At 52.5% G+C, this 24,136-nt stretch overlaps 2 protein-coding genes across 3 annotated transcripts; one reads left to right on the top strand and one right to left on the bottom strand.

Moving 5' to 3' along the window:
* Positions 1–5,342: 5,342 nt before the first annotated feature.
* On the top strand, positions 5,343–8,380 carry Znf784 (zinc finger protein 784). The gene is made up of 2 exons (XM_051162339.1): positions 5,343–5,478; positions 7,434–8,380. Exons 1-2 carry the CDS (start codon positions 5,401–5,403, stop codon positions 8,325–8,327), a joined length of 972 nt encoding a protein of 323 aa, XP_051018296.1. The 5' UTR covers positions 5,343–5,400; the 3' UTR covers positions 8,328–8,380.
* Znf865 (zinc finger protein 865) lies at positions 8,129–23,597 on the bottom strand. 2 transcript variants are annotated; one of them, XM_051162322.1, is made up of 4 exons: positions 23,123–23,597; positions 12,647–14,941; positions 10,849–11,163; positions 8,129–8,274 (listed from the first exon to the last, which is right to left on the bottom strand). In XM_051162322.1, the coding sequence occupies exons 2-3, from the start codon at positions 14,912–14,914 to the stop codon at positions 11,155–11,157; spliced, it is 2,277 nt and encodes a 758-aa protein (XP_051018279.1). In that variant the 5' UTR covers positions 14,915–14,941; positions 23,123–23,597; the 3' UTR covers positions 8,129–8,274; positions 10,849–11,154. The 2 variants fall into 2 exon arrangements, with proteins under 2 accessions (XP_051018279.1, XP_051018278.1); XM_051162321.1 differs by having other exon boundaries at positions 8,144–8,274; positions 10,845–11,163.
* Positions 23,598–24,136: the final 539 nt, after the last annotated feature.

Raw genomic sequence — 24,136 nt, 5'->3', positions numbered from 1 at the left:
TGAGTTCGAGGCCAGCCTGGTCTACAAAGTGAGTCCAGGATGGCCAAGGCTACACAGAGAAACCCTGTCTCGAAAAACAAAAAAAAAAAAAAAAAAGAAAGAAAGAAAGAAAGAAAGAAGATTGAAGAGTCAACAGGAATCAAGCCAATCGGCGCCCTCCTCCCTGGCCTGTCCTTCAGTGCCTGCCTTGAGCTCTGCCTTGACTTTCCTCCACGATGCATGAAGCAAAGCCTTTCTTCCCTAAGTTGCTTTCGGCCATGGTCTTCATCATTGTGATAGAAAACAAACTAGAACAAACCCCAAGCCAATTGAACAGAACTTCTCCGTACAGTGTCGCAAGGAACTCTCTCCTTGGCCTAAGGGGGGCGACAAAGTTCAAAATATCAAAATGTTCCCTCCATTTTAACAAATGGTGAGATTCAAATTCAAAGGCTCAAGGATCAGGGCTGGAGAGATGGCTCGGTGGGTAAACAGTCTTGCCGGCCAGCCTCACAGCCTGCGTTTGACCTCTGAGAGCCACGTGATGGAAAAAAGAGAACCGACTCCTGCAAGTTATCACCTGACCTCTGCAAGCACACCTGGCATGCCTGACCGCACAAACGCATACACACATACACAAATAAAATTACATGTATTTTTTTGAAGATTTATTTATTTATTATGTATACAGTGCACATTAGATCACATTATAGATGGTTGTGAGCCACCATGTGGTTCCTGGGAATTGAACTCAGGACCTCTGTAAGAGCAGTCAGTGCTCTTAACCTCTGAGCCATCTCTCCAGCCCCCTTGTTTTGTTTTGGTTTTTTGTTTGTTTGTTTGTTTTGTTTTGGTTTTTTGTTTTGTTTTGTTTTGTTTGTTTGTTTCTTTGTTTGTTTTTTGAGGCAGGGTTTCTCCATGTAGTCCTGTCTATCCTAGAACACTCTCTGTCTGTCTTTGTCTCTCTCTCTCTCCATCTCTCTCTCTCTCTCTCTCTCTCTCTCTCTCTCTCTCTCTCTCTCTCTCTCTCTCTAGACCAGGCTGGAACTAACTCACAGAGATCTGCCTGCCTCTGCCTCGCAGGTGCTAGGGTTAAAGCATGCATATCTGTGAGTTTGAGGCCAGCTGGTCTAGAAAGTTTCAAGATGGCCAGCACACCACCAATGCCTGGCTGGCTCTCACATTATATTTGTCCCCTCCTCTGCAATGTTCCCTGAACCTTGAAGGAGGAAGTGACGTAGATGTTGCAGTTATGGCTGAGCATTCAACCATCACCTTTCACTATGACCAGTTCTAATCCTCTGCAGTTACCAGTGCCCTCTGCACAAGCACCTCAAAGCTGACAGGAGCAACAAACATGCTTTCGGGCTTCGCTTGTTTGAGAGGTCTCACTGTGTAGACCAGGAAACTCACAGGTATCCGCCGGCCTCTGCCTCCTGAGTGTTGTGATTAAGTAAACATGGTTTTTCAAAAGGCAACTTGATGGTCAAATAATGTCCACCTAACAAAGCAATAGCAAGACCTTCCACACTGAGGTCTATGACATTCCTAGCCAGCCATTGGCTTTTTTTGTTTTTGTTTTTGGTTTTTTGTTTTGTTTTGTTTTTGTTTTTGTTTTTCGAGACAGGGTTTCTCTGTGTAGCCTTGGCCATCCTGGACTCACTTTGTAGACCAGGCTGGCCTCGAACTCACAGCAATCCGCCTGCCTCTGCCTCCCGAGTGCTGGGATTAAAGGCATGCGCCACCATGCCCGGCCCCCAGCCATGGACTTTTGACAGAGTTTTCTGGTTAGTTTAGTGAGAAGGTTGGTTTCTTTTTTTTGTTTTATTTATTTATTTATTTATTTATTTATTTGGTTTTTCAAGACAGGGTCTCTCTGTGGACTTTCTTTAAAAAAAAAAAGATTTATTTATTATGTATATTATGTATATAGTGCTCTGCCAGTGCATGACAGAAGAGGGCATTAAATCACATTATAGATGGTTGTGAGGCAGCATGTGGTTGCTGGGAATTGAACTCAGGACCTCTGGTAGAGCCACCAGTGCTCTTAACCTCTGAGCCATCTCTCCAGTCCAGAATGTTGGTTTCTTTAAAAACCCAGTTACGTTATGTAATATGCTTTTGTTTTAATCCCAGCTGTGGGATAAGAGGCTGCGTCACAGGAGGTGATTATGCTTTGCCTCGTGCACTAGCAGGGGCGTGACTTTGCCATCCGAAGATAGTTGGCATTTAGAATTCTGGGAACTTTTCAGAGGGGATAAATGCCAGAGCCCAGCGAGGAGCCAGAGGTGCTCCAAAGAAGAAGTTGCTGCTCCTGATCGCGGTTGTTGCAGTTGTGGCTGTTGCAGTTGCAGCTGTTGCAGTTGCGGCTGTGGCAGTTGCGGCTGTGGCAGTTGCGGTTGTCGCAGTTGTGGCTGTTGCGGTTGCGGCTGTTGCGGTTGTGGCAGTTGTGGTTGTGGTGGTTGCGGCTGTTGCAGTTGCGGCTGTTGCGGTTGCGGCTGTTGCGGTTGCGGCTGTTGCGGTTGTGGCAGTTGCAGTTGTTGTAGTTGTGGCTGTTGCAGCTGCGGCTGTTGCAGTTGCGGTTGTTGCAGTTTGATGAGAAGGAGAAGTTGGAGATGTCGTGGTGACAAAGATTGGACTTGCCCCTAGGAACCCAACACCCCGAACCAGCAGGAAGCGGTCTAACCTGTCGAGGTCTCTGTCCCCTTTCCTTTCCAACCTTTTTTCTCTCCTACCTAGCGTAGAGGGGTTGGAAGGGAGGTAAAGGTATAAGAAACCGAATAAAATAGCTTCGCAACACATAATACCTACAGTTTAGTTTTGTCTTGTCAACTTGACAGAGCTAGGGTCATCTGGAAGAGGGGCCCTCAACTGAGAAAATGCCCCCATCAAACTGGTCTGTAGGCAAGTGTCTTGGGCACTTTCTTGATTACTGATTTGATATGGGAGGGCACAGTTCATTGAAGATGGCGTCACCTGTGGGCAGGTAAACCTGAGGTGTATAAAACAAAACAAACAAACAAACAGGCTGGGCAAGCTATGAGGAGCAAGTAAGTAGCAACTGCCCATGGTCTCTGTTTCAGTTCCTGCCTCCGGGTTCTCTCTCTGTTTGTGTTCTTGCCTTGGTGTCCCACAGTGGTGGACTATGGTAAGAACATGTAAGCTTGGGCTGGAGAGATACCTCAGTGGTTAAGAGCACTGCCTGCTTTTCCAAAGGACCCCGGTTCAATTCCCAGCACCCACATGGCAGCTGGTGACTGTCTGTAACTCCAAGACCTGACACACCCTCACACCAATACACATAAATTAAAACTAAATAAAAATATTTTTTAAAAAAGAACATGTAAGCTCAGTGAACTCTTTTCTCCCCAAAATGCTTTTGGTCAGAATGTTTTACCACAGGAATAGAAATCCAATTAGGACACTGGGTTTACCAGATGTGGATTAACCTCCTGCAAAATGGGCCTCAACTCCGATCAGAAAGTAGTTTCTTATCCCTGTTACAGAGCTACCCCTGTTGCCCTGCACATCCTGTCTCCTAGGTCAGTAGTGTTGTGCACAAGTCCTAAAAGTTGATTTTTAAAGGCTGGAAGAATGCAGTGTAAGAGCACATGCCTAGCAGTCTTTTTAATTACACCTTATTTTCTGTGTGTCCATAGGGGAGTGGGGAACATGCATGCCACCGAGACAGGTCTGGGGAGGTCCTGGGACAACTTGGCGAGAGTCCATTCTCTCCTTCAATTTTATGGGTCCCCGGTAATGAGCCTCCTCCAGTCATCAATTGGGCTTGACAGCAGGCACCAGCCCACAGCCTTAGCATTTTTGAGGCTCTGGTCCAAGGTAAGCTGAACTCCTGGAACAATCACAGTGTTCAGTGCCTTAATACAACAAATGTTTCCGTGAAAATGTTATGCATCCAAGGTCAACCAGCATGTTTGTGATGACTGCAGTCACTCTGGAACTCGGCCTGATGGGAGTTTTACTTCTACCACTGTTCCCTAGCAAAGAACAGGAGAGGTGGAAAGCTTATGGGTGTCTCTGAGGCTTGTACTGTGTGCCCAAAGGGACACAAAATGCTATCATATATATGTCATTTAGCCAAAGAAAATCGCATGGCCACCACATGTAACTTCAAGCAGAGGTGCCATTGTATCCCCACCCCCAAGAGCAGCAACCTTAGCCTTGATGAAAATGTTCAGGGTCTCCTGGTCTGCACAAGCAGATGGTGCATTAAGGCACTCCCATATCTCTTTTCTGGCTCTTTCCACACGCTCCTATACAGAAAAGAGAGAGGGATGGAGCTGGGCATGGGGTGCATGCCTGTAACTACAGTACCAGAAAGATCAAGAGTTCAAGGCCATGGGTGGAGAGCTAAGACATCTGTTGTTCTTGCAGAAGACTTGGGTTTGGTTCCCAGCACCCACATGACAGCTAACAACCCTCTATAACTTCCAGGGAATATGATGACATCTCTGACCTCCATGGGCACCGAAAACACGTGGTGTGCAAGACATACATACAAGCAGAGCACCCATCCACACTTAAATAAATCTTTAAAAATCAAAATAGAGTTCCAGGCCGGCCTAGACTAAGTTTGAGGCCAGATCTCACTATATGAGGCTTTGTCAGGAGGAGGGAAACAAGGAGGAGTGAGTGGAAAGAGCAGCAGAAGAAAGAGAAGATGAAGAGGTGTTGGCCACAAAAAATGTCGTAACTTATCCAAAGTCACAAAACCGGGCCCTCGACAAAGTAGAATGCTCAGCAGAGCCCTGTCCTTGGTGCTGCCCAAACCCTCTTTGAGCTCTTTTCTTCCAAACATCACTGCGACTCGCAGGGCTTTGCTGCTGCTTCCATTTGGAATCACCTGTGCCGCCGCTACTGAGCCCCTTTCTTGGCACGGAATTTTGCAAAAACCTTTCATTCATAAACTGCACCATGAATTGAAGGGGACTTCAGACACGTTTTCCTGGGGCATAAAACAAAGCTTCCTCCGTGCTTTGATGTTCAGATAAACTTCGGGATCGGCCAGAGTTAGTTTTTAAAAGAGACTTGGAGGGAGGCTCATAGTGGCTCAGAGGCAAGCGGCTCTCTGTGAGTTCGAAGCCAGCTACATGGAGTTCTAGGCCAGCCAAGGACTACACAGTGAGAACCTGCCTAAAAATAATTTTTAAAAAGTTGGGGGAACGTCAGCATTCGTCACTAAAGTGTCGCCGACCGCCCAGCTACCAAGTTCAGTCTGTCCTGGCGGAGGACTGACAGGTAATGAAGACTTTCTGCAGCGCTCGGCCTGGACCCAAACCCACACCGCGAAGGCCCCGCCCCTTACCGCCCTACCCCTTGCGCGCTTGCGCAGTGCAGCCAGCCCGGGCCCCGCCCCTCGCGGAGCACTCATTGGCCTTAGGGACGGGGCTTAGGTACAAGATGGCTGCCGCGCGCCGGGACCCCCCGATTCCGAGCTCATCGACCCGGGAGTCGCCATCTCCGGAGCTGCCGGACCTGGTGCGGGCGACGAAGGGGTCTGGGCAGGGGGTTGACAGCGAAGAAGAAGATCGCAGGGTCAGGGGGCGGGGCGGGGCCTAGGAGGATTGGGCGGGGGTTATGGTAACGCTCTGGGGCGGGGCTTAGGGCGGAGCCTATGGGGAATGAGGAACGAACCCGGTTGAGGCGGGCACTGAAGACGGGATGTATTCTGGGCTGTAGGGTCCAGGGGGAGGACTAGGGATTTGATTTGCATAAAGAGGGGTGGAGTCTTAAGAGGGGCGGTCGTCAGGGAAATTACAGGGCTAGTGGATAAGGTTGGGAAGGTGACCTTAAAGAGGGCAGCTATAATCCGGTCACCATGATAGGATGGCATGTGATGATACTAGGACTGCCCTACGAATGTCCAAGGGAGGATTTTTGAGGAGAAATGGGTGTTTCGGGCGACTTTGGAACCTCTAACTAATAACCCGAGAGTAACTAATATTGGTCCATTCAACAAATATTTACTTAGCCTCAGGACCAAAATGGACAAAGATTGCGTCCTTTGCTGTTTGCCGTCCTGTAAGGAGACGTGACGATGAACAGAATTTATTGTAATATGTCCCATAAGGGAAATTAAAAAGTAAACTGATAGAGTGGAGGTGAAGCGAGCTAAATTTAGATGGCAGAAGTCAGCTGAGTGCTGGCTTATATTTACACCGCTGTCAGTGAGATAAGCAGGATTCAGATCGTGGTGGGCATTGTAGGGAGGACAGAGCGGGCGGGTGCAGGGGGAGGGTGTTAAGTGCAAATTGGAAGGCTTGGAGAGAGAAAGTGCCATGACCTCACATTTTCCAAAGTCCATTCAGGGTGCTTTAGGAGAGGTGGATAATGAGGGGCAGAAGCACAAATAGGGGTTCCCTTTAGTGGTGTTTTTCGGTTGTAAGGGGAAGAAATGATGAGGTTAGAGATTTATTTATTTATTACTATATATACAGTGCTGTGCCTGCTTGTACACCTGCAGGCCAGAAGAGGGCATCAGCTCACATTACAGATGGTTGTTGTGAGCCACCATGTGGATGCTGGGAATTGAACTCAGGACCTCCGGAGGAGTAGTCAGTGCTCTGAACCTCTGAGCCATCTCTCCAACCCCAATGATGAGGTTTTTAACTAGTATAGAGGAGAGGCACCTCTGTGCCTGCAGTGTATTTGGGGCAAGACAGAGAAATGCCAGCTGGATACAGCAAGAATTCAGGGTCAAGACACCAAGGGCTGGGGCTGGAAAGATGGCTCAGCAGTTAGGAGCACTGACTGCTCTTTTTAGAGGTTCGGTTCTCAGCATCCACCTGGAGGCTCATGACCATCTGTAACTCCACTTCTAGAGGGTCTGACTCTCATTTCTGGCCGCCATGGGCACTGCACACACATGGTGAACATATATACAGGCTCTTACACAAAACATAAAAAGAAATACTGGGGCTTGGTGACAGGTACATGCTTTTAATCCCAGCACTTGGGAGGCAGAGGCAGGCAGATCTTTCTGAGTTCTAGGTCACCCTGGTCTATACAGCAAGGACCAGGCCAGCTAGGGCTGCATAGTGAAACCTTGTTTTTAAATAAGTAAATAATAAATCTTTTTTTTTTAAAAAAAAAAAAAGGATCCAGTGGACTTCAGAGGAGCAAATATTTTATTTAAATTTTTAACTTTCATTTATTTACTCACGTAAGGAGAGGGTGTGTGTGGGTGTCTGTGTGTGTGTGTCTGTGTGTCTGTGTGTGCAATAGCACGGGCAGAGGGCAACTTGGAAGAGTCCATTTGTCTTTCCGCCCTGTGGGTCCCACAGATCGTACTCAGGTCGCTAGATTTGGCAAGTGTCTCTTTACCCACTGAGCCATCTCCACAGCCCTGGCAAGTGTTTTAATAAGTGGAGGCATATTGAAGAAAGCTCTCCAAGCAGGGTCCAAAGCCTCCTGTTTCTTCTTCCACTCCCCAGGTCCTGGTGCCTGATGATGGCCACCCTGCCACACCCCCAAGTGACCTCATCGAGATCCAGGTGGTTAAAGTCACCGATACCACATCCGTCCCTGAGCCCCCAGAGCCGGGATATTTTCACTGTGCCCTGTGTCCCGCTGCCTTCCGCCTGGTCTCAGAGCTGCTGTTTCACGAACATGGCCACTTGACTGGCGTGGAGGGGCTTGGGCAGGGTGGAGACCCTAGCCGTTGTCACGTGTGTGGCCACAGCTGTCCAGGTCCTGCTAGCCTTCGTGCCCACTACAGCTTGCACACTGGAGAGCGGCCTTACCGCTGCCCACTCTGCCCACGGGCTTTTAAGGCCTTGGCACCTCTGCTAAGGCACCAGCACCGACATGGGGCGGAGCCAGGCACCTCTGGAAGGCTTCCACCCGCAGCATCAACCGGACAGCCAAACCCAAGGATGGCCCAGGAGAGGTCAGAGGTGATGATGGCTGCAGCGGCTGCGGGGGCCGTGGTAGGCAAGCCTTTCGCCTGCAGGTTCTGTGCCAAGCCTTTCCGCCGCTCCTCAGACATGCGAGACCACGAGCGGGTGCACACAGGGGAGCGGCCCTACCACTGTGGCATCTGTGGCAAGGGCTTCACGCAGTCCTCTGTGCTGAGCGGTCACGCCCGCATCCACACTGGGGAGCGCCCCTTCCGCTGCACGCTCTGCGACCGCACCTTTAATAACTCCTCCAACTTTCGCAAGCACCAGCGCACCCACATCCATGGACCAGGGCCTGGGGTGGGAGAGTCTGGAGGCCTACTGAGATCATCTTCGGTGGCCCGAGAATCAGGGAGTAAGTGTGGGACAGAGAACACTACGGAAGAGTGTAGAGAGACTGTGAAGGCGAATGTGAGGGTTAACCAGTAGGCTGGGAAGTAGGCAACATATTGTAGGGGAGGTGGGTGGGGAAAGAGAGGCAGAAGCCATGCAGAAATAATGAGCAGCTGCGATTGGAGAACTAAGAGAAGGAACCAGGTTCTAGTGTCCCCGAAACCCATGCTACACTTGAGACTCAAAGGTACCAACAGTGGGTACCCATGTGGGTGTGCAGATAACTATGAGGCTACGTAGACAGCTGGGCATGGCCCATGCCTGTAATCTCAGTACTCTGAAGGCTGAGGGAGGAAGTCCAGACCAGCCCAGGCTGCAAAACAAGAATTTATCTACCACCACCTGTGGCCCAATCCTGGCCCACCTCTGGACCTTGTAAGGGGCTGCCTTAAGGTGGACTAGGATGAAATCTTTTGCCTACCTCAACCGCATTGCACTGGTTTGGGATGCCCCACAAGGCCATTTCTAAAGGGATGCTGGGATGCCGTCCCTCTCAAATCCTGAGTATCTAAACCACAATTGGGAGTCTGAATCTCTGGGATGTGAGCCTGCTCACAGAGGTTAATTCTAAGCTCCGCTCACCTCTCCATCCTACTGCATAGGAGGCAACTGAGAACACACAAGCCAGCAAACAATCCCCTGGCATCCCCTAAAGCTTTAGGCTCGGAGCCTGTGGTCTCCCCCGTGTCTACGAAGAAGTTTCAGATTTCTCTATTCTCCACTCTGAGGTAGACAGCTTCCTGTTGAATCCTGGGCAATTCTGAGGAAGGGTTGGCTGATAATAACCTTGGTGGGCCGGCTGAGGGTGGTGTAGAGTAACAGGCAGCACTGTGTTAAGGGGCTAAAAGGACTTGAGAGCTGGTGCTTGGCGTGGGGGTGGGGACTTCCAGTTTGTTTCCATTAAAAAGCTTCTCTCTGTCAGTCTTGTATTCTGGTTCTCTGGGTAATTGGGAGATCAGGGCCTTGCTATGCCTGTTTCCTCATATCTAGAAAGGGAAGTGACTAGGCTTTGGCTGTGCTGTAAGAAGTTTTGTGCAACCAAGGGATGTTGGAGGAGGTTGGGGTGCTTACTCAAAAGGAAGCGTCCCTAATTTTCTCCTGGAGAAGATGTGTTGCTAGTTCAGTCCATGTTCACCCAGCATCCCCAAGAGGTGACCCTCAGATGGTGCATAATAAAATGTATCATTTCCTCCAAAGAAAGGACACCGCTTCCCATCTCATAGGCCCCTCAGCTGAAGCTAGGCACCAGACACGTTCCCTAAGCCACCTTCCCTCACCTTCTTTCTAACCAGTGTCCCACACAGAGCAGTTAAGCACCTTTGGAGTCATGTAGAACCCACCAACAGTGGCCTCACGGCTGAATGACTATGGCCGTGTCTCGGGTCCTGTCTTTACTTTCTCACATGGATCCTTGCCACTAAACAGAAGTTTCCTGTTTCTTTCGGAGGGGACCACCAACACAGCAGCAGTGTGGATACGTGGCCAGACACAAAGGGAGGTAAAAATACAGCAACTGACAGTCTGGCTCAATGTTCAGAGTCAACAAAAAGTATTTGTGTGCCGGGGGTGGGGGGCAATCCAGCTAAAGGGGTCTACAGGTCACCAGAAGAGGGCAGTGGGGCTGGGGGTGCAGTTCAGCTGCCAGAGTGACTGTCTAGTACACAGGATGTCCTGGGTTCGGCCCCCAGCACCACAGACACCAGGCATAATGGCACATGGGCACTTCTCCGGCACTTTGGAAGTGGAGGCAGGCTCAGAAAGCCCTGAACATCCCTGAGGAGCTATAGCCAGTTAATGGTTGCCTGGGGGAAAGGGAGTCATAGTCCTCCGTGGTATAGGGCTGGTAGGCTGCCCTTGCTCAGGCAAGTATGCCTTCCAACCCTTGTTTATACAAGTAACCCTGACTAAAGGCAATGATGGGTCACCAAGAAAATAAAAGACGAAAGTAGAAGGGCTTGTTGGAAAGAAAGGGTTCCACAGGAGGGGAAGAGAGATAAGAGGATAGTGTGGGGGGGTATGTAGGTAACACCAAAGTAGCGTGTGTGTGTGTGTGTGTGTGTGTGTGTGTGTGTGTGTGTGTACAAACACATACATAGATGTGTGACATTGAGAATAAAAAAAAAAAAAAAAAGTAAAGGTTTAGGGCTGATGGGATGGCTCAGCAGTTAAGAGCACTAACTGGTCTTCCGGAAGATCAGGGTTGGATTCCCAGCACCCACAGGACAGCTCACAACCGCCTGTGGCTCTACTTCCAGACGATCTACTGCCCTCTCCTGGCCTCCATGTGCATCAGACACTGAGTAGTAAACGCCGGCAAAATGCTCATATACATAATTTCTTTAAGTAAACTTAAAATTCTAAAAAAAAAAAAAAGTTCAAGATTAGCCAGCCATAGTGGTGCACACTTTTAATCTCAGTATCAGGGAGGCAGAGGCCAGTGGATTTCTGTGGGTTCAAGGCCCGTCTGGTCTACATAGGGAGTTCCAGAACAGCCATGGGTTACACAGAGAGACCCTGTCTCGAAAAAAAAAAAAATATCAAGCCTATCTTTACCTACAAAGCAAGTCCACAGCCAGCCTAGACTACATGAGGCCCTGTCTCAAGTGAGTCTGCAGACTGTGACACGGTCCAAAGGTATGCTCTCCCAGCCTACGGGGTGTGCATGTCATGTCCAATCAATTCATCAGTTTCCCTAGTGCCCGGGTCAGGACTTGGCAGACAGGAGGCTTCCGGTCATGGTGGCTGAGAGCAGCATGGAGGGGAGGCTCGGAATCTCAAATCAGTTTCTGAGAGTGCGACTTCCCTGTTTCACTCCTCTCCACTTGCCCAATTCATAGGCTAATGCCCGGGACATGGCAAAGCCTCACTCAACCTAGGTGAAAAGAGAGCGAGTGTGAGGTGATGTGTGTCCATCCAGTCACCAGAATCCCCTAGGAACAGCAAGGACAGACCCCAGCGGCCCTGTTGATACAATTTATTGTTCTCTGCTCTGTACAAGCCGCGTCTGTACCCCTCCCACCCCCCCAATCCAAGAGCACCCAGACCCCCACCTGTGCCCTCCTAACTCTGTTCATAGTCGGCTGTCCAGCCAGATCCCAGAGGAAGTGGAGGAGGTGAGCTCAGACCCATCTCCACCACAGCGGTCACTGGAGCCACAAGGCTGCTGGGGAGCAGACAAGGTTTATAGAAGAGGATCAACTGGACGGAGGATCAAGTTCAGTGTCTGAGGGATGGAGAAGGAAGGGCCAGAACGGCCTGGGATGGGAGCAATTTAATCTTCAGTTTGTAGGGCATGGGACCGGAAGGAAGCTAGGCCATCTGTGTACTTCTTTAGAATGGGTGACAGTAAGGAGGGGGTGGGGAGAGTCTGACCAGCAGCCCCAGAAGGGTAGAGTTCAGAAGGGAATATCTGATTGAAGTGGCACACTGACGCCCCCTGGTCAGGGATCCTTCCCGGCCAAGGCGCTTCCCCCTGTTCCGGGCATCCCAAGACCCTCAGCCTTGTGCACCAGGCGGTGTTTCTTCAGACCGTAGGTGTTGGCAAAGCCCTCCCCGCAGGAGGAGCAACGGAAGGGCCTGCCGCCCTGATGGGCAGCCAGGTGCTTCCGGAAGTAGCCAGGATCCTTGAAGGCCTTGAGACAGGCAGGACAGCGCAGCTCGGGCCGCGGGGGCTCGTGGGCACGCTGGTGGCGCAACACGGAGCTCAGGTAGAAGAAGCCCTTGCCGCAGTGCTCGCAGCGATAGGCGCGCTCGCCCAGGTGCAGCCGCTGATGCTCCAGCAGGTTGGAGCGATAGCGGAAGGTCTTGCCGCAGGCCCCGCAGCGCTGAGGCCGGGCCACGGCGTGCAGCCGCCGGTGCTCTGCCAGGCTGGAGGACTGCGCGAAGTGCTTGGCGCACACGCCGCACTTGAAGGCGCGCTCGCCCGTGTGTACTACGCGGTGCTGCCGCAGGTACCAGGAGCGTAGGAAACCTCTACCGCACACGCCGCATCGGTAGGGCCGCTGCTCTGTGTGACAGCGCTGGTGGCGCATCAGCAGGGCCGCCTCCCAGAAGCGCTTCCCACACACCGGGCAGCGGAAACCCCGTTTCTGCCGATGGCTTCGGCGGTGCAGGAGCAGGTCGTATGCGCCCGCAAAGCTCTGGCCACAGAGGCCGCAACCCAGGGTCCGGCGCACCAGGTGCACATATTTATGAGTCACCAGGCCCAGGAAATGCTTGAAGCTTTGGCCGCATGTGGCACAGCTGAAGCGCTCAGCGCCTGAACTGGCCCCGCCACCCGATCCGGCCACCGTCGCCCCACCCGCATCCTCGCTGCCCCCAGACACCCCGGTCAGCGCTGCCACAGCCGTGCCCACCTCTCCAGCCAGCCCGTTGTCCAGCACGCTGGATGCATCGGTGCCGCTGCTGCCGCCGCCGCTGGAGCCATCAGAGGACTGGGGGCCACTGGGTGTTGGCGCGAGAAGGCGCTCCGGGGCAGCCTGGTGGACCAGCTTGTGCCACATGAGGTTCTCGATGAAGCCGAAGGTCTTGCCACAGGCGTCACAGCCGTAGGGCTTCTCTGACATGTGGGCTTCCTTGTGGCTCATGACGTGGAAGAGATCCGGGAAGTGTTCCCCGCAGTCTGAGCAGGCGTAGCTCAGGCCGTCAGGCCCGCCTGAAGAGCCTGCAGCCCCGGGTCCACAGGCCCCAGTGGTCCCCTGGCCGGTGGCGAGGCCTGTGGCTCCGGCCAGAGCGCAGGGCAGCTGGAGCCGGTGCACCTGGCGGTGGCGCGTGAGGCTCTGCGGATAACCAAAGACCTTGCCGCACAGCTCGCACTTGTAGGGCCGCTCCCGAGTGTGCACCACGTGGTGCTTGCTCAGGTGGAAGGACTCGCGGAAGCGCTTCCCGCACACCGGGCACTGATGGGGCTTCTCGCCGGTGTGGATGCGCTCGTGGCGCTTCAGGGTCTCTCGGCGCCCAAACGCGCGTCCACAGATGCCACAGCAGAACGTCTTGCCGGGGCCGCCCGCACCCGGACCGCCAGCGCCGCCGCTCCCCGCACCTCCGAGCAGCAGCGGATGCGCGCTGAGAAGTGGAACAGGCACCGCCCCATACACCACAGCCGCAGCGGCCGCCGTCGCTTTCTCATCGGTAGTGGTCGGGTCCGCGGGCAGGAGGTAGGGGCCAGGGGGGAAGGTGGGAGGTGGCTGGGGGACGGAGGCCGCCCCATCCTTGGCTGGCTCGGCGGCGACGGGTGGTGCGTGGGCAGCTTTGTGTCGCAGCAGGCTCTGCGGCGCTGAGTATGTCTTCCCGCACAAGTCACAGGGGTACACCGGCCGCGGGGTCCCAGCTCCTGCGTGGGCCGCCTGGTGCTTGAGGAGGTAGGAAGCATCGCGGAAGGCTTTTCCACAGATGCCACAAGGCAGGCGCAGCAGGTCGGCCGAGTGAGTTTTCACATGCCGCTTGAGGCTCTCCCTCCTGTTGAAGCTTTTGCTGCACACTGAGCAGGAGAAGGGTTTCTCCCCGGTGTGGATGATCTGGTGCTGGTGCAGGTGGCTGGGCTTCTTGAAGACCTTCCAGCAGAGGGAACAGGCAAACGGGCCCTCCCCACCAGTAGTGGCGGGGGGAGGCATAGCCACACCGGGTGGGGCAGCAGGGGTGGTACTGTTCCCATCAGAGGAAGTGGCAGGCGGTGCAGGTGTGGTGGAGGGGCCCGAGGACACTGTGGCAGGAGCAGAGGTGGCCGTGGCACTGGCTGTGGGTACTGGAAGGCCCAGTGAAGGAAGTGGCGGCCCAGGCTGAGGCGTACCACCCGCTGTTGGTGGCACGTCCTTGTGGCAGCGTCGGTGGCGAATGAGACTGGAGACATGGTTATAGGTGCGGCCACAGACGCCACATTCGTATGGCCGCTCACCGGAGTGCACTAGCATGTGCTGGACCAGATGTGAGGATTGCTTGAAGGACTTCTGGCAAACGCCGCACGGGAAGCGCCGCTCCATCAGATACTTCAGCCTTCGGAAATAGCCTTTGTCGTCCTTGGCTGGGTCGCAGGCCGCCCCTACCGTGGGCCCAGGCGGGGTCTGCGTGGGTGTGGGCAGGGGCCCTGGGGTCCCGGTGGGAGTGCCCAGTCCTGATGCTACTCCAGGCCCAGGCGTGGGCCCGCCTCGTTTCAGGTTCCCGAACAGGTGCTGGTGTCCAGAGAGGTCGACAATTCCCCATTGCGGAGCTGGGAAGGCAGCATCAAAGAGCGGAGGGGGCGGCGCCCCGAAGGTCGGTGGCAATGGTGGATCCAGCTTCTTGGCTTGGGAAGAGGATGAGGAAGACGAAGATGAGGAAGATGAGGAGGAAGATGATGATGAGGATGAGGAAGGAGCCTCCGCCTTGGGTTTGAAACTGGACTGGGGTGGGTAGTCATACTGGGGCGGAGGAGGCTGGGGCGGGGGCTGGGGCGGGGGCCCCGGGGTGCAGGGCAGGGCCGCCACTGCCTTGGCGTGTTCCCCATATAGCTCCATGGGCTCAAAGCGCTGGTGGTTGAGGAACTCCAGGAAGTCAAAGGGGTAACTCTGGAAGTGGACCCCGTCCTCGCCCCCGATGCCGCTGCTCCCGCCACCCCCGGCACCGCTGCCTGCCTGGTTTGCCTCCATCTCTTGTCGGTGGAGAGAAGGGAGACCCTGTGAAGAAGAGGATGGCGACTGAGCAAAGGGAGCCGGTGAGTAGCAAGCAAAGGGAACTACATCCATGCTCCTGCACCAGCAGCATTCTCTTAGCTTCCCTGTCATTCCTCTTACCCGTGTGGACCCAGGGTCATTCCTAGCCTCTCCCCAACCTTGCCTACATTTTCTTTCCTGGATCTTCACACACCTCCCTATCCATCCTCAGACTGTTCTCCGCACACCTGTAGGACCTTGTCTTCTCCTGCAAAACCCTAACCCTGACTAATTCCCCCAGGACCTGGCGGGGGAGGGGCCCAAAGCCTTTCCTGCTCCCCATGCCTTCCTCTGGGCTCAGTCCTCTCCTTGCCACGAGAAAATGAGGATACGAATAGCTCTCATGCCCTTCTCACCGGCACTGTTTAACCTAATCTCCGGAAAAACCAAAGGCATAACAACCAAAAAGACTGCCCGAGGAAGCTAAGTGAGGGACTCGGCCGCCAGGTGGAAGAGCTAGTGTAAGGATGCAGGTAGTACAATTTAGAGTGCTAAGGAAGGGGGCAGGGACAATGTGGTGAGCAAAGTTACCGGCTGCGCTTGCTCCCCTCAGAACCTCGGTGACAGTAGCAGCAGCAGCTGCTCTGGTGTTTTAGACTGTCCTGTCCTAAGTACTCCCACCTCTCCACTCATCAGATCTCCCCGTCACAACTCTCAGATGGAGACACTTTTTCTCTCCACTAGACAGATGACAACACTGACGCACAGAGAAAGCTAGTAAGTTCCTCAAGGTCCCCAGACAAGTTCAAAGTAATTGGCTCGATAACCAGAAGAGAATCCCAATCCCTATGGGATCTGTACCCCCCAAATGGAGGATGGGACAGTCGAGAATGATGACACAGGAATCTTCTTTAGGGGTACTCTATGCTATTTCTATGAAGGACCTAACAGGAGGTGTGGGGTTACTATTCAATAGATCCTGCCAGGCATTTGGGAGCCTGAGGCAGGACTTATGGCTAGCCTCGCCTACACAGTAAGTTTGAGGCCAGCCTGGGACACCTGAGACTCTGCCTTGAATACAACAAGCCCCGCGGATTCCTTGTCTGCCTTGGGACAGCCCTCCCCAGAAGTCAATGACAGCACCTACCAAGTCCTATTCAGGTTTCCCCTCTCCTCCTGTCACCTCTAGCTAGTAATCCAGCTGTATTCTTTTCACCACATTTAGTGCCACCATCATATTGTGTACTCCTTTTGTTTGATTCTTCTGTTTTGTTTTTCAAGATAGGGTTTCTCTGTGTAACAGAGCCCTGGATGCCTGGCTGTCCTGGACTCGCTTTGTAGACCAGGCTGGCCTCAAACTCACAGAGAGCCACCTGCCTCTGCCTCCCGAGTGCTGGGATCAAAGGTGTGCGCCACTGTGCCTGGCTGACTAAAGTAGCCTGTTTTGTTTGTGCTTATGCCCCCAGCATCTACCACAGTGGAAATATGGACAAGCTGTATGTGACAAATATCTGTTGATATGTTAAGTTTAAGCAACACCTAGAGTGCTCCCCCCCCCGCCCCCCCCCCCTTACCCTCTCTCTCTCCCTTCCTCCTCCAGGAGATCCGTGAAGAGGCCATGAGGGAAATTAGAGAATGTTTTGCAATGAATAAAATAAAAACAGCTGGGTGTGGTTGCATATGTTTGTATTTCTAGCAATTAGGAGGTAAGAGGTAGGAAGACCAGCAGGAGTTCAAGACTGGCCTCAGCTACACAAGCAAGTTCAAGACCAGCATGGGCTATAGAGGACTCTGTCTCAAAAAATCAAAATTAAAAAAAAGAAGAAGAAAATGAAAACACAACATACTAACACTGAAGAGACACGGCTAAAGTATTGCTCAAAGGGAAATTTATTGCTGTAGATGTCTATATTGATAAATATTTACCAAATAGTGAGAAGCTAAAAAGATGGGTCCATGGGTAAGCATTCGTTGAATAAGCCTGGCAGGCTGAGCTCAGTCCCCTGAATGTACATTTAAAGTGAGCAGGAGTGTAGTGGCGCAGAGCTGGAGTCCCAGCACTGCCATGATGGCAGGCAGAGACAGGAGAACTGCCGAGAAGCTCAAGGACCTGTTAGCACACTGTATGCCTCGGGAAGGAGGAGGAGGAGAGCTGACTAGCAAAAGCTGTCCTCTGATTTCCTGCACACATCCATGCTCACACACCAATTCAAGTAGATGAGACTAACCTGTCTGGGCCCTCCCTGGAGAGGGAGTCGTTTACAGAGATGGAGCTCATATGTCTCCCAGAAAAGGAATTCTATGGTCAGCACTATTCTGCAAGAAGCATGGGCTGCACAAGGAAGGGGTACACTAATGGGGAGCAGAATGCATTGGGCTGCACAAGGAAGGGGTACACTAATGGGGAGCAGAATGCATTGGGCTGCACAAGGAAGGGGTACACTAAGGGGGGAAATGCATTCACAAAAGGGGGGGGAGCAGAATGCATTGGGCTGCACAAGGAAGGGGTACACTAATGGGGAGCAGAATGCATTGGGCTGCACAAGGAAGGGGTACACTAATGGGGAGCAGAATGCATTGGGCTGCACAAGGAAGGGGTACACTAATGGGGAGCAGAATGCACTGGGCTGCACAAGGAAGGGGTACACTAATGGGGAGCAGAATGCATTGGGCTGCACAAGGAAGGGGTACACTAATGGGGAGCAGGATGCATTGGGCTGCACAAGGAAGGGGTACACTAATGGGGAGCAGGATGCATTGGGCTGCACAAGGAAGGGGTACACTAATGGGGAGCAGAATGCATTGGGCTGCACAAGGAAGGGGTACACTAATGGGGAGCAGAATGCATTGGGCTGCACAAGGAAGGGGTACACTAATGGGGAGCAGAATGCACTGGGCTGCACAAGGAAGGGGTACACTAATGGGGAGCAGAATGCATTGGGCTGCACAAGGAAGGGGTACACTAATGGGGAGCAGAATGCATTGGGCTGCACAAGGAAGGGGTACACTAATGGGGAGCAGAATGCACTGGGCTGCACAAGGAAGGGGTACACTAATGGGGAGCAGAATGCATTGGGCTGCACAAGGAAGGGGTACACTAATGGGGAGCAGGATGCATTGGGCTGCACAAGGAAGGGGTACACTAATGGGGAGCAGGATGCATTGGGCTGCACAAGGAAGGGGTACACTAATGGGGAGCAGGATGCACTGGGCTGCACAAGGAAAGGGTACACTAATGGGGAGCAGAATGCACTGGGCTGCACAAGGAAGGGGTACACTAATGGGGAGCAGAATGCATTGGGCTGCACAAGGAAGGGGTACACTAATGGGGAGCAGAATGCATTGGGCTCATAAGTCCCATTGGGCAATAAGGCATTTCCTTCTTTCAGTGGACTGAAGACTTTTCTTTGAAAGATTTATTTATTTATTATTTATACAGCATTCTGCCCACACGTGTGGCTGCATGTCATAAGAGGGCACCAGATCTCATTATGGATGGTTGTGAGCCACCATGCTGGGAACTGAGCTCAGGACCTTTAGAAGCACAGACAGTGCTCTTAACTTCTGAGCCATCCATCTCTCCAGCCCAGACTGAAGACTTTATTTTTTTAAAGATTTATTTATTTATTTATTTATTGCATATGAGTGCTTTATCTGCAGAAGAGGGCATCAGATCACATTATAGATGATTGTGAGCCACCAATGTGGTTGCTGGGAATTGAACTCAGGCCCTTTGGAAGCACAGACAGTGTTCTTAACGTCTGAGCCATCTCTCTGGCCCAGACTGAAGACTTTTTTAAAAAACAGTTATTTACTATGTGTATAATATGTGTGAATGAGGGTGCATGTGAGGTCAGGGACAACTCCGGAGATGGTTCTCTTCTTCGACCTTTAAGAGGGCTCCAGGGATTGAACTCAGGCCACCAGTCTTGCATGGCAAGCACTTTACCTACTGAGTCATCTTGCCAGCTCTGTGCCCAAGTCTTAAATTGCTCCCTCTTTTTTAAAAGTTATTTTATGTGTGTGACTTCTATGCATGCCTGTCTATGTCCTGCCCGCCTGCCCGGATAGAAGCCAGAAGAGGGTGTCGGGTCCCTGGAATTTGAGATACAGGTGGTTGTGAGCCATCATGTAGGTGCTGGCTGGGTCCTCTGCAAGAGCAGCAAGTGCTCCTAATTGTAGACCAGTTTCTCCAGCCCCAAAATGCCTCTTTTCTGAGGCGGCATGCGTCAGGGAAGGGTTCATAAGATTATAATGGAAGAGACTCCCCTCACCACACATACCAAACAACAGAGCTCCATATAAACACAGCAAGTGTTAGCAGGGCCGAGAAGATGGTCCAGTGGGTAGAGCACTTGGTGTGCAAGCCTGAGGACTGGAGTTTGGACCCCCAGAGCCCATGTAAATTAGGTGGGCATTGCAGTTCTCTGCAATTGCAATCCAGCGCTGAAGAAGGCAGACATGGGGGATCCCCAGGGCCAGCTGGCCAGCTACACTAGCCCAACCTATATGCTTTAGATTCAGTGAGAGTGCTTGCTTCAATAAAGCAGAGAGGGAGCAGGAAGACACCCATAGTCAACCTCCGGCCCTTACACAAATACAGACACACAAGTATGCACATGTGCACATGCCATACACAGGGGAAAAGTTTTGACAGGTCATATCTCTAGTTTGACTCTCCTGAATTCTCTTCCATCTTTGGAGGAAAGATGGTAGAATTACTGACTCAGAAACACTAACTTCAGCTGGGCATGGTGGCACACGCCTTTAATCCCAGCACTTGGGAGGCAGAGGAGGGCGGATCTCTATAAATTCAAGGCCATCATGGTCCACAGAGAGAGCTCTAGGACAGCCAGGGATACACAGAGAAACCCTGTCTAAAAACAAAACAACAACAAAAACCCCAAACCAACCAGCAAACACAAACTCTAAGGAAGACACTGGGGGGGGGGGGGCCAGGAGGTCACTGAGCAAAGTGGAGCTGAAGGCAAGAAAGCGTGGGGCTCCAGAGCCCACACTCTTCTCCTCCCTGTGGTCTGCTGCCTTTCAGTAGCTCACTTTCCAAAACAGAACTGCCCCCCCCCCAACTCCACTGTGCATGGAGACACAACCTGCTCATCCTTTTCCTCACCTCCTGCCTCCTATTCGCATCTCTGAGTCTGGCCCAACTCCAGGGCCCATTCAAAACTCCCAACACTCTCAGAAGTGCTGCTATCCCACTGAGCTGGGAGGATACAGGCCAAACCACGACACTCCAGCTGAAAACCTAAGGATGCCATCTCAGTATACCCCAAAGTCCTTCCAATGACTTACAAAGGCCCCCACAAACTCACAGCTGTTCCTCCAGTGTGCTGGCTCCATTTCTGCTCCAGGGCCTGTGTTCCGGGACTAGAGCTCCTGCTGACAAATTTATCTCCCCCGTTCACTCCTTCCTTCATCTCCTTCCTGTCTCTGTGCAATTGTCTTCTCTACAGGACAATGAAACAATGCCACCTGTCACCCAGAACTGCACTCCTCCAGCTAGCTCCAGGTCCCTCTAGATCACTAACCACCACCAAATGAAACATGCATTCTACTTGCTGACCACGTGTTTACTGGCTGTCCTTTCTGATACCAACATTCCCCCCCACACCCCCAGCTTCACATGTGTATGCACACATATATGTGTGCCTGTAGAGGGCCCAGAGGTCGAAGCTAGGAATGATCCTCTATCTCTCTTCCGCCTTATTCACTGAGGCAGGGTCTCTCAATCAAACCCAGAGCTCACAGATATGGCTAGTCTCATTAGCCAGCTTGCTCTGGGGATCCTATTTCTGCCCTCGGAGACTGGAATCACAGGTGCCATTCCAATGGGTTCTGGGAATCCGAACTCTGATCCCCATGCTTTCACGGCAAGTACTTTAACCACTAAGCGATCTTCATAGCCCCCCAAAACAAGATATTCACCCTCTGTTCTTAACTCTGTCCTCAGGACCTGGGACAGTACTAGCTTGCTAATGACTCTTTAGCCACAATAACAACATATTGCATTTATTTATTGCATGTGCACACACACAGAGGTAAGAGGACAACTTATAGGAGTCAGTCCTCTCCTGCCATATGGTTTCTGGGGACTGAACTCAGGTCCTCAGCCTTGGAAGCAAATGCTTTTACCTGTTGTGCCATCTCGCTGGCTGCTTGAGAACTCCTACTACGGAGTAAGTGAAGGGATGAGACTGGGCAAACAGAAGGAGCAAAATCCATAGCGCATGCTCTCAATGTCGCCCCCCCCCCATCTGCAAGATGAGGAAGCTGCCAGAGAAGCCCCATGGTGGGCCACAGCAGTCTAGGACCAAACTTTCTGTTCTGTGGCTTGCTTAAGGAGCAAGGTGGCACGAGGCAGCCCATACACGGTCTTTGTGACATCCAGCCCCTATAACTCTGTCCGCATAAGCATTTTGATTTCGTGGGCGGTTTATGTTTGCATGGGAGGGTGTGGGGGCCAGGGGCCAATGTGGTGTGGCCTCGTCAACTGCCCTCATCTTCCTTTCCTTCCTTCTTTGAGACAGTCTTTCAGTGAATCTGGAGCTGGCCAGTGAGCTCCAGAAATCCTCCTGTCTCCACCTCCCCAGTGCTGCAATTACAGCCATGTGCCACCGTGCCCAGCTTTCTTTCTTTTTTAACATAAGTGCTGGGAATCTGAATTCCAAGACACGCTTTACTGATTGAACTCTGTCCCCCTGCCCCATGTGGCGTGATCCCTTAATGTCTGCCTTCTCGGCATGGCCACTCTTTGTGGACAGGAATTTTTGTCCATTTTACTCTTCTGTATGAAGTAGATGTTCACTCAACAGCTGCTGAAAGTGTTCATGAGGGAATAAGGACCAAGCGGATGCAGGAAGAATCCTACAAGCTCTGTAGAGCTGACAAAAAAGCCAGGCTCTTCCAAACGAGCTTTCTCTCTCGACGACTCTACTGCACACTCGCTGCCGCTCTGCCAGGCCACATCACTGTCAGTTACCTCCGGACCTTTGCACCAGCTGTTCCCCAGATCTCTGAATGGCACAATTAAACCTTATGTTTCGGCATTCACCTCATAGCTCAACGGACTCTCAGAGAACCCACAGAGCAGCGGTTGTTTCCGATCTGCTTCTCAACTAGGCTGCAAACCTCTGTACGATGACAGTTCATTTTGTGTGTGTGTGTGTGTGTGTGTGTGTGTGTGTGTGTGTGTGTGTCTTTTGTGACTGCATGGCCTGGGCATGGAATGGTGATGTTCGTTCAGGCAAAGAATGAAAATCTACGGGAAACTACATAAGCGGGGCCAGGGTCTTTCCTAACAAGTTTGGGACAATGTCAAGAGACTTGGCTAAAGATGGATACAAGAGCTGCTGCTGTCCGCTGCTCCAGAAAGGAACACTCTTGCTAACTAACTAGCATTGTTCTGGGACTGCAGAGGCCAGGATGAGGGGAGGGAGGGAGGGAGGGAAATGGGGAAGGGAGGGAGGGAAATGGGGCGGGGAGTGTTTCATGAGAACCTGATGCTAAGCAGGCAGATGTTTCTCCCTAACCGGGGAAAGGACTTGGTATTAAAGAACTCTGGAGGGAGCTGTTCCACTGGGGGGGCGGTGGATTTCGAGAGGTCTTTTTGAGGGAGGTTGAAGGAAGGGGATTTTAAAAAGCACTTTTGGCATGGGTCAGAATAGAAAATATTTTTGTACCTCCCCCCCCCACACACACACACAAAAAGGCATTGGAGGTGGGTTGTGTGTGGTCAGACATAATTGGGGGCAAGTCTTGTCACAAAGTATTAATGCAACACTCCTTGGAAGCAACCCTACAGGAGACAGGAACCGAGGGCTCATGAGCAGTTACCCTGTAAGCATAGCAATGGTGATGGCTCGGGCAGGATCTTGAGGAGGAAGCTGATGAGGCGGTAGGGGAAAGGCTCGTGGGGGGCCCTGGCACTTGAGAGGTTCATTACGAATGAAAACGCTTTCATAGCCATCCCACGGTGTCGGGGGAGGGGGGACATTCATGGCTAAGATATCTGGAGTGATCTTGTGGGGGGGACTAGTTATTGGGGATCCCCTGCCTCGGGCCCGGCAGAGAAGCACTGACGTTCTGGGGGGAGGGGTGTTGCGTCCTGGGGACTGCGGCAGGCCAGGGAGAGGCCCCCCGCCCCCGAGGAACCCGGGTCCCCGGGCCGCGCACCCAGTCACTCACCGGCGCTGGGGGTCTCCGCCGGGAGGAGGCTGAGGAGGCGGAGGAGGTGCCGCCGCTCCGGGGAGACCCGAGGGCCCAACCGGAAGTGCCGCCCCTTACCCCCCCCAACTCCCCACCAGCCCCGCGCCTCCTGCCCGGAAGCGGAAGTAGCGCCGGTTTCCCCCGAAGCGTCGGCGTGGAGGATGGCGGCGGGGAAACGGGGAAGGGAAATTACGCCGGCAAAAGACAGGGGAGGGGGACGCCCTAGGCCGCTTCCGGTGGGTGAACGGAGCCTGGTGCGCCTGCGTCCACAATGCCCGCTTCTTCTTAAGCCACCACCCACAGACCCCAGACTTCCGGTTAGGACACACCCTGGGCTTGGGTCTCACGGTAGAGCCCCGCCCCCTAGGCCGGGCCACGCCCATTTCGAGCGTCTTGTGATAGGTCAGTAGCATTCCTTTTGCTGCACCTAGTCTTCCTTCGCTCTGAACCCCTACTTTTGGAATTCCACCCTCCCACCCAGGCCACACCCACAAACCACGCCCCTTTCCAAATTATGTGTCTCTCTCTCTCTCTCTCTCTCTCTCTCTCTCTCTCTCACTCTCTCTCACACACACACAAACTGCGCTTTTTCTTTTTGTTTTGTTTTGTTTTAATTTTCTCCTTTTGGGACATGGTCTCACATTATGGCCCAGGATGGCCTTGAACTCCTGTGTAGGCCATAATGGCTTCAAATTTGCAGCAATTTCCTGTCAGGGCCTTTGGGAATTCTGGGATTATAGGAATGGCTCTCTTTTTTTGTTGTTGTTCCTTTTTTTTTTTTTTCCCGAGACAGGGTTAGCCCTGTCTGTCCTGGACTAGCTTTGTAGACCAGGCTAGCCTCTCACTCACAGCGATCTTCCTGCCTCTGCCTCCTGAGTGCTGGGATTAAAGGCCTGAAACACCACGCCTGGCTCGGGATGGCTCTCTTTAGGGATGCTTATAGTTCTGCCTTGCACTTTGAAAATATTCCTTTAAGTCAGTTATTACCAACCA

Source organism: Acomys russatus, chromosome 19 (genome assembly GCF_903995435.1).
Source record: "Acomys russatus chromosome 19, mAcoRus1.1, whole genome shotgun sequence".
Lineage (NCBI taxonomy): Eukaryota > Metazoa > Chordata > Mammalia > Rodentia > Muridae > Acomys > Acomys russatus.
This window is presented reverse-complemented; position numbering and strand designations above follow the sequence as displayed.